Raw genomic sequence first — 9,316 nt, forward strand, 5'->3', positions numbered from 1 at the left:
TACACAATTCTAAAGCCACTGACTTGCCGACTTCTAATGAGTGGATTTCCTGGCACGGGAACTCTGTCCCAGCAAAGCTGTTGGAAAGGAGGGGTCCAGACAAGGAGGAACTAGAACTGATAATATTGACTGTTCCCCCTTGCTTACTTGGTTGGTCCCAGGGAATCTTTCAGCCAACAAGTGATTCTCTTTTTCAATTTTTTAATTATGTTTTTATTGAATCACTATGAGATAGATTTTTGAGCATTACAATTATGAATATTACAAAATTGTTCATAATTGCATCTCAGTCACACAATGTTCCAACACCCACCCTTCCACCAGTGTAAATTTTGAGCACCAGTGTCCCCAGTTTCCCTCCCACCCCTTCAAGTCATCCCCCACCCCAGCCTGCTTCTATCACAGGCATCTTTCTTCTCTCTCACTCTTTTTCTCTCTCATTTTAGGCATTATGGTTTGTGATGCAGATGCTGAAAGGTTATCATGGATATCCCTTTACCTGCTTTCAACACTCAGTTCTTGTCCAGAGTGATCATTTCCAACTAGTATTGTCATAATGGTCCCTCCTCTGTCTTAACTACCCTCCGTCTCCCACACCATTGACCAAGCATTGACCAGTCCTCTTGGCCCATTTTCCTTGGCATTGGATCTTAGTGTCATACTGTTTTGTTTTGTGTTTTTAATGAAACAATTGGGTTGCAGAAAGGACAATCAGTATTTTACGCACTGCAGCTGGGTGTTCCTGGGGGAATCAGTCCCTTTCTCTGGAAATGAATCTTCATGATTGACTCAGTGATAACTTGGGACTTAGAAGAAAACAAAATGAAGGAACTTCTCTGGGCTGAGGATTCAAGGACAAGAACTGGGGAGAGAGTCTAGCCCTCGCCAGGGATGAGGGTGATGCGCTAACAAAAAGGACCACAATGCTGTAAAGTGCCCACTGCGTGACGCTGAGGTGTTCAGGTATGATCTCTGGCACCCTGGGAGTGACCCCTAGCTGGAGCCCTGTGGGAATGGCCCCCAAGGACCACCACAAGTGACCCCCCCACCCCACACAAATTTTCTTTGTAATAGGGGCTGGAGAGATAGTACAATGGTAAGGCACTTGCTTTACACATGGCTAATCCAGGTTCGATCCCGGCACCTCATATTGGCCCCCTGAGACCACCAGGAGTAATTCCTAAGTGTAGAGCCAGGAATAAGCCTGAGCACCACTGGGTGTGGCCAAAAGGCAAATATAAATTAAGTTTAAGACAAGAAATTACCCACTTAGTTAGACTCTGCTGGAGTGCCTCCCTCCTGGTACCCTCAAATCAGCCGTCAAACCCACTGTGCTAGCCATGTGCTGGTGGGGGTCGGCAGCGCCCTTGCTGGGTTCTGAGGGCAACTGGCTCTGCACAGCCACAAAGGGAAAGAAGTGAAGGGAACTCGGGGCTCTTTGTGCGCCCTGGACCACGGCGGCCCCCGAAGGCAGCAGAGTTGGAATAGGTCTCTTCAGAAGGCCCTAGGAACAGGACTATGTGAAGGTCTCTGGGCCCCCAGAGGTCACAGGCTGAGAAGTTGCAGATAATGTGGGAGCTGAGGAAGGTTCCCAGCAGTAGGAGGGTCCCAGCCAGCCTCAGGGTGACTGCCGGGACAGAGAGGGCCGTGAGCCTTCTGCAACTGACTCTGGAATCCGGTTTGAGGAAAGGCAAGTGGGGGTTGGCCCAGAAGCTCTGGAGCCCTTTAGCTCTCGGAGATGCTTCATGGCCTCTCAAGATGGGAAGAAGAATTTATCGGGGCTTTGCCACAACCCTGCAAAGTCAGAGGCAAACAGAGCTGAGACTTGGGGTGGGTGGGCGGTGTTTGTTTGGTTTGGGGGCACACCTGACAGTGCTCATGAGTTACTCCTGGTTCTGCACTCAAGAATTGCTCTGGAGGGGCGGGAGTAATAGTATAGTGGGTGGAAGTTTGCCTTGCATGTGGCCAACCCGGGTTCAATTCCCAGCATCCCATATGGTCCCCTGTATAAAAATAAGAAGAAAAAGCGCAGGCGAGGGAAGGGACGCCTCACCGCACCAAGCCAGGCACAGGGCCTAGGGCAGCAGCTGTCTCTCCCGCCACCCGAGTTCGGTAGCCTCCGGCCGCTTCCCCCACCCCAGGGAGGTTGGTGGCGAAGATGTGGCAGGTGAAGGAAGGAACGGAGCCAAGATGGTTGGTCTCACTTGCAGTTTATTCCAGTCTTCCCTCTATACACTCTCCGTCCTCTCTACACCTTTTCGCCCTCTATACCCTTTCCGCCCCTATACACTTTTCCGCCTCTATACACTTTCCACCTCTATACACTTTCCCCCCCCACCTTCTCTCCGAACCCCTTTTATTGATCATGGCCCCTCCAAAGGGCACAATACATTGACGTCACCAAAGGCACCAAAAGATCTTACAGGAAGAATGTTGAGGCAACATAATTCTCTTGTATCTGCAGGCCGTTAATCTAGCCCCCCCCCCCCAAAGAAGATACAAAACCAAAACGGAAGCCTTCTTTGGGCTGAAAGCACTCGGATTTACATCCCAAAGACCAGGCTGGGCTGCAGCCTGGAATCTACAATGTCAAATCAAGCCTGGCTAGCACCTTAGATCTGCGGGTCAAAGATCAGCTAGGTTTCTGTGACAAAAGGTTTCTGTGACAAAACTCCAGAAGGCAGCTGGAAAGGGGAAATATTCCAACAGTCCCCTGAGCACCGCCAGGGGTAATTCCTGAGTGCAGAACCAGGAGTGACCCCTGTGCATCACCAGGTGTAACCAAAAAAACAAAAAAAAAAAAGAAAGAAAGAAAAAGAATTGCTCTGGAGGAGCTCAGACAATCACAGGAGATTGAACCCAGGTGGGCTACATGCAAAGCAAGTGTCCTCCCTGCTGTGCTACAGCTCTGGGCCCAATGGGACTGATTCTTGTTTCTAGGTGAGCCAGAGCAGGCGGGGAGGAAGCAGAGCTGTGGCCTGTAGCGCACTGGAAGGAACTGAGTGGAGGGAGCAGTGTGAGGACCTCCGCCTGGGGCCCCTTCGGGACCAGCCAGAGGGTCCCTCCAAGGATGGCTTCAGGGGCTGGAAGATACGGGCCCCTCTCCAGCTTCTCGGGGATGCCCTTTTGTTACCACCTCTGGGACGCTACCCCTCTGTTCCTTGTCACCTCCGGCAGCCCCTGCGGTCGGGCAGCACTTAGCAAAGGGGTGTCTTTGCTTCCAGGTGGGCCACCATCTCCGCAGGCCCAGGAGCGCCAGCTCCAGGAGCGTGAAGAGGAAGCAGAGCCCGTTGACGCCCAGCATGGCCTTCAAGAGGACGGACTTCTCCGACGGCCGCGACAAAACGCACGTCACACTCCCGGGGCAAGGCTCCCGGCGACACGAGAACAAGGCCGGCACCTTGGACCCGTAGAGCTGGTACTGTCCCCCCAGGGCCGCCCCCTCCAGGGCCAGCCGCACCCCCAGCTGGACCACGTAGGCCCAGAGGAGCTGGCGGGTCCCGGTTCCCGGGGTGTCAGAGCCGCCCCCGCCCTCTCGCAGGGGCGTCTCCTCCTCCTTCAGCGTCCCAGATGGGTCCCAACGCCAGAGCACGTGGTAGAAGGCGAAGCCCAGGTAGATGGCGCTGGGCATGGCGACCAGGAGCACCTGGGAGGCCCAGTAGTGCAGAGGCGAGAAGGGGTGGGCCGCGTCGTAGCAGGCGGCCTTGCAGCCCGGCTGCTGCGTGTTGCACGTGAATTCCCGCTGATCGTGGCTGTAGACACTCAGGCCCACCGTGGCCAGCAGCAGGATGCGGAACCCCAGGAGCAGAGGCAGAAGGAGGCGCCCCACGGGGGTGCAGTGCTGACTCTCCTCCACCGCCAGCCGCCACAGGAAGCTGCCACACATCCTGGGAGGCGAGGGAGACCCTGCAGGGGGCCGGGGGCTGCTCATGGGTGACTCACGGCCACGGCAGGCAGCCACCTTGCTGCTGGCAGGAGCTGGAGAAAGTCCCGGGTTCTGACTGCAGCTATTTCGAGTTTCTGTGTAAAAGAGTAACAGTGAGTGGGTGGCTGGCTCCTGGCCCCTCTCATGACTGCTGGGTGAGCACTGACTCCCGCTCTCTGTCCCCCCCTGCCCTCACCTTTACCCTTTGCTCCGTGGGGGTCACGCTGCACCCAGGTGTGTGTTCAATAAGTGAGTGGGCTCTCTCGCCACACTCGTTCGGTGGCCGTGAGCCGCTTCTTCACCCCGGCCTGCAGCCGCCACCAACAGACGCATGAAGGAGGGAACAGGGCAGTCAAGCTGGTTGGTGATCAATCGCTGTTTATTCCAATCTTCGTCCCGCCATTTATGCCATTCTCCCCGTGTGCATATTCCAATCTCACTGAGTGCCCCATTCCAGTCACACAGCCCCTCATTCTCCTTTCCTACTTCCCCCCCATGCTAGTCTCCCTGTGCCCAGTCTCACAGCCTTAGTCAAAAGTCCAGCTGTCAAAGTTGGGGGTAGCAACAACACCTAGGTCAGGTAGCACAATCAACATATGAAAGCCCTTCCTTCCGGGGAAGCTCTTCTAAGACAAAGATCTTCTCCTAGGAGATCCGCTCAAGGGCAGAATTTCATCTAAAGCCATATTTCTCCTGTCCTTGGTCCATAACCATTGAAAAAGTCACCTTAAATTTATTTCTTAACGGGGGGGGGGGGGTGAGAGAGATTCTGGGAACATTGGTGGTAAATGGGCAGTGGTGGAGGGATGGATACTAGATCATTGTATGACTACAATGCAATCACCAGTTTGTAAGTCTGTAACTGTGCCTCACAGTGATTCATTTTTTAAAAAATTAAATCTTTTTTAAAAACTCTTTAAAAAAATTTACTTCTTGGGGCCGGAGAGATAGCACAGCGGGTAGGGCGTTTGCCTTGCATGCTGCCGACCTGGGTTCGATCCACGGCATCCCATATGGTCCCTCAAGCACTGCCAGGAACAATTCCTGAGTGCAAAGCCAGGAGTAACCCCTGAGCATCGCTGGGTGTGACCCAAAAAGCAAAAAAAAAAAAAAATACTTCTTAATAATCTTTCTAGTCATTTTGTATGGACACAGCAAGAGACATATTAAGCTTGTAGGATGGCTCTCCTGGGGACATCTCACTGTAGATCCAAGACTACAGTCCTCAGGCCAAGTCCTTCCTAACCTTAGCAGGGTCTTTTTCCAGTCACTTCTCTTTGGGTCATGGCAGAATTCATCCACAACCATGCCCTTAACTTATAAATTTTATGGCATGTGGCCTGTCCCAGTTCGATGCCAGGGTAGCTTACCTCTTGCCCTGGATCCATCCAGTCCCTTTGTCGGGACCTTGCTTTTGGGGTGCTAGGAACTAAGGGCAACTGAGGCTTAAGTCCAGTAAATATGACAAGTGTCCAGGAGTGAATATTATTCAGAGTCAATTAACTCCCAAGTTACAAAAGCATAGCATTAATGGTCTTTCTGTGTCTGTACAAAAAGGACATTGCTCTAAAGTAAATTATGCAAAGGACATAAGGGAAAGAGAAAAACAATATTTCACTTACAAATACAAAATCCAGAGTCCTTAGAAGGATCTGACTTTACAAGTCACAGGGTCTGACTTGGAGATATTGGTGATTAACAGAGAAAGCAGAGTGCAGAGAAGTTAAAGATAAACACAGAGGAAAGGGAGCACCTTGGGAGCACCATGATGGGTGTAACCCAAAAAACCAAAGCTCCCTGCAGCCAGAGAAAAAGGACAAACCAATGTTATCTACACACAGGAACTAGCATGCACCAGAAAATGTGCATGCAGGGGCTAGAGCGATAGCACAGAGGGTAGGGCATTTGCCTTGCACGCGGCCAACCTGGGTTCGAATCCTAACATCCCATGTGGTCCCCCAAGCACCGCCAGGAGTAATTCCTGAGTGCAGAGCCAGGAGTAACACCTGTGTATCGCTGGATGTGATGCAGAAAGAAAGAAAGAAAGAAAAGAGAGAAAGAAAGAAAAAGAAAGAAAGAAAGAAAGAAAGAAAGAAAGAAAGAAAGAAAGAAAGAAAGAAAGAAAGAAAGAAAGAAAGAAAGAAAGAAAGAAAGAAAGAAAGAAAGAAAGAAAGAAAGAAAGAAAGAAAGAAAGAAAGAAAGAAAGAAAGAAAGAAAGAAAGAAAGAAAGAAAGAAAGAAAGAAAGAAAGAAAGAAAGAAAGAAAGAAAGAAAGAAAGAAAGAAAGAAAGAAAGAAAGAAAGAAAGAAAGAAAATGCACCACAGACAGGGAACAATGCAACATGCAGCCGGGAACATGCCTGCACCAGGAAGTGTGCATATATGGACTGTGCACTAGGTAGCATGTGTGAGCATGCACCAGGCAACATGCGTGCATCAGCAATGTGTGCACACAGGGAACAGGCATTCTCTTGCTCCAAGAACTCTGGTCCAGTCAGAAAGTCAGACTGGACTTTCTGCCATGAAGTGAGATTGAGATGGGGCTAGCTTAGGGGTCTGGCTGGGGAATCAAATAAACAGATGTGGGGGCGGGGGGGGGCTCATCAGGGCTCTCTTTAGTCTGATTTTCTTTAGTCCTGTGATTTTCAAACTTTGAGCGCCATGGGCCAGCATCAGGCCATGGGCAGGTGGTTGAACCCCACTGCTTTCTACCTAATTCTCTTAGAGAAGAACCTCGCCAAGAGCCCAGATGAATCTTTTCCTAAGGGTGACAAGGTCTGTGACCCAATCAAAGCTGCTCCAATGGGGCTAGAGCATTAGTACAGCAGGTAGGGTGTTTGCCTTGCACACAGCCGATTTGATTCCCAGCATCCCAAATGTTCCCCCAAGCACCGCCAGGAGTGATTCCTAAGTGCAGAGCTAGGAGTAACCCCTGAGCTTTGCCAGGTGTGACCCAAAAAGATTAAAAAAAAAAAAAAAAAGCCGCTCCAATAGGAGCAATAAGATAGTGTGGAGGGTGTTTGTCTGGCACACAGCTGACCTGAGTTTGATCCCCGGCATCCCATAATGGTCCCCTGAGCACCACCAGGAGTGATTTTTGAGTGCAGAGCCAGGAAGACCCCTGTGTATCACCAGGTGTTGCCCCAAAACAAACAAAGAAGCTGCTCGGATCAACATTGGCCCCTAGACCTCTTTCCCACTGCTCCCTGGGGCGAGAGAGGCCGGGCAGGCTTCAGAGCCGCCGTTCTCGGAATGAATGATGACAGGGCTGCAAGCCCAGCCTCACCAGTTGCATCTCTGTCTGCTCAGCAGCCCGCTCCCACCCAGCTGCCTGCAGCCTGCCGGGCAGCCCACACTCTTGCCCCGCTGCCTCGAGCCCAGAAGAACGTGCAAGCCCCTGGGCCCACAGAGGAAGAGAGACCCTGGCATGGAACGTGCTGTTCCAGCTTCATCCCCACGGTCACTCATCCAAGCATCGTGAAGAGAAGCAGCCCTGCCCTCATTCAATGCCCCACAAACGAGTCTTTGCAGCAAAAATCCTGCAGAGCAGAAGTCAGCGGTGGCACACGCAGCCCCCACAGGATGGTGCTGGGGTCCCTGAGGAACCCAAGAAGAGTGGGTCTTTCTTCCAGAATTTGGAACAAACCGAAGATAATGAAAAGTAAACAGCTGCTGGAAAGAGGGCCCAAAGCTGAGACCTGGCCTCAGGTCTGTGAGAACACGTGGAACGAGCCATTCCACCTGTGGGCCCAGTGTCACCCAGGACTGGCCTGCAGGCTGCCCTGGGAGCAGCACTTCATGGGAGGCCCCTAACCACACACACACACACACACACACACACACACACACAAACATACATTCACACACACACAGCACTTCCTGGGAAGCCCCTAACCACACACACACACACATACACACACACACACACACACACACACACACACACACACACACACACGGTATATGTGGACAAGAAGAAACCTGTTTTCTGTTCTGAAAATCAGAACCAATGTCAACTCACCAGCTCACTTAGCAAAGGGGAAGCCCGTGGCCAAGTGAAGGAGCAGATGATCAGGCTGGGATGGGAGAGGCACCAAATTCCACTGCAGAGCAGTGGAGCCCAGGGTCTAGCACCGTCCAGTCCTGGGTCCTCAGCCGGACCCTGTGAACAGCGTGCCCCAATCACTTTTATCTGGGGTGGGGCTGGGGCGGGCGGGGCCTGTGCCTTTTTGGATTCTGCAGCAGCTGTTCTGGCCTCTGGCCTTGGCATACTTCCCCTCCCACCCGCAAAGGCCCAGCCCATCTCATTGTCCCTGGAGTCTGCCTGGCTGGGGCTGGACACTTGGGGCTGGCCCCCAGGGCCCAGCCCGCCAGGACCACAGCTAGGCCTGGGCCACCTGACAGTTTCCAGGGGCCCTGAAGCTTGAGGGGCCCCAGCACTATGCACAGAGGGTGCACACCCCGACTCACCCAGGGCTCGGCCTGGCCCAGGACAGTCACGCTAACTTGAAAAATTCCAAGTCCTGCTTGGACCGTTTTTCTGGTTCCTTTCCTGCAGGCTGGAGCCCCAGCGACCCAAGTACCAAAAATTGAATCATTTCCGGAAGCCTCTCTCGGCTCCCCCATCTCAGGCCTGAACCCCCAGTCCTCTCAGACAGGCGCCCAGAGCTCACCAGCAGGCTCTGCGGGGTCAAGAGGGAAAGAGCAGAGAATAGGGGGAGACCCCTGCCCCGCCAAGGGCCCGCCCTGTCCTCCGCCCCAGCTGGCACGGCCAAAGGACGCCCACTCTACCCCTGGAGGCACCGCAGCACCACGGCCCCCTCCCAACAGCCGCCAGAGGCCTTTCCTGTGCACCTGGAGCCTGAACACAGCTTCCCTCATCCTCACTTCCTGCCTTCCTCGGCGCCTGGGGGGTCCCCAGCCTGTTCCAGTCAGTCACAGCCCCCTGCAGCCTACCCCAAAACAGGTCTACAACCTGTCCCCACAAAAGCCTGCACATACCTGTCAGCTCTGAGCAAACACACTGGCCACAGTGAACAGAGGAAGCCCACAAGTTCCTGCTGTCCCCAGGGGTCCCCCCTGATACCACCCACATCCCCGTCTTTCATTCCTGGTGTCCTCGGGGAGCGGGCAAAGAATCCCAGAGAGGAGACTTCACCTTCTAGAGACGACTTCCTGTGTCCTGCGAGGGGATCGGCTTCTGAGAGAGCCCCAGTGGGGTCTCACTCCCCCCAGAGGGCTGCAGTGAATGTGGGCAGTCTCCAGAAACACGAGAGAGTTTTGTGAGTTATGAACTCTGCGAGGGCTGGAGAAATCGTCCAAGTGACCGGGCGCAGGCTCTGCACAAGGGTTTCGATCCCCAGCGTCACACAGCCGGGTAACCCAAACACCA

General features: G+C 53.1%; 1 protein-coding gene across 1 annotated transcript; it reads right to left on the reverse strand.

Annotated features, from left to right (window-relative positions):
- Positions 1 to 384: 384 nt before the first annotated feature.
- GJC3 (gap junction protein gamma 3) lies at positions 385 to 8,086 on the reverse strand. Its single transcript, XM_055136130.1, has 2 exons — positions 7,946 to 8,086; positions 385 to 4,020 (listed from the first exon to the last, which is right to left on the reverse strand). Exon 2 carries the CDS (start codon positions 3,929 to 3,931, stop codon positions 3,077 to 3,079), a length of 855 nt encoding a protein of 284 aa, XP_054992105.1. The 5' UTR covers positions 3,932 to 4,020; positions 7,946 to 8,086; the 3' UTR covers positions 385 to 3,076.
- Between the last annotated feature and the right edge of the window lie 1,230 nt (positions 8,087 to 9,316).

Source organism: Sorex araneus, chromosome 4 (genome assembly GCF_027595985.1).
Source record: "Sorex araneus isolate mSorAra2 chromosome 4, mSorAra2.pri, whole genome shotgun sequence".
Classification (NCBI taxonomy): domain Eukaryota; kingdom Metazoa; phylum Chordata; class Mammalia; order Eulipotyphla; family Soricidae; genus Sorex; species Sorex araneus.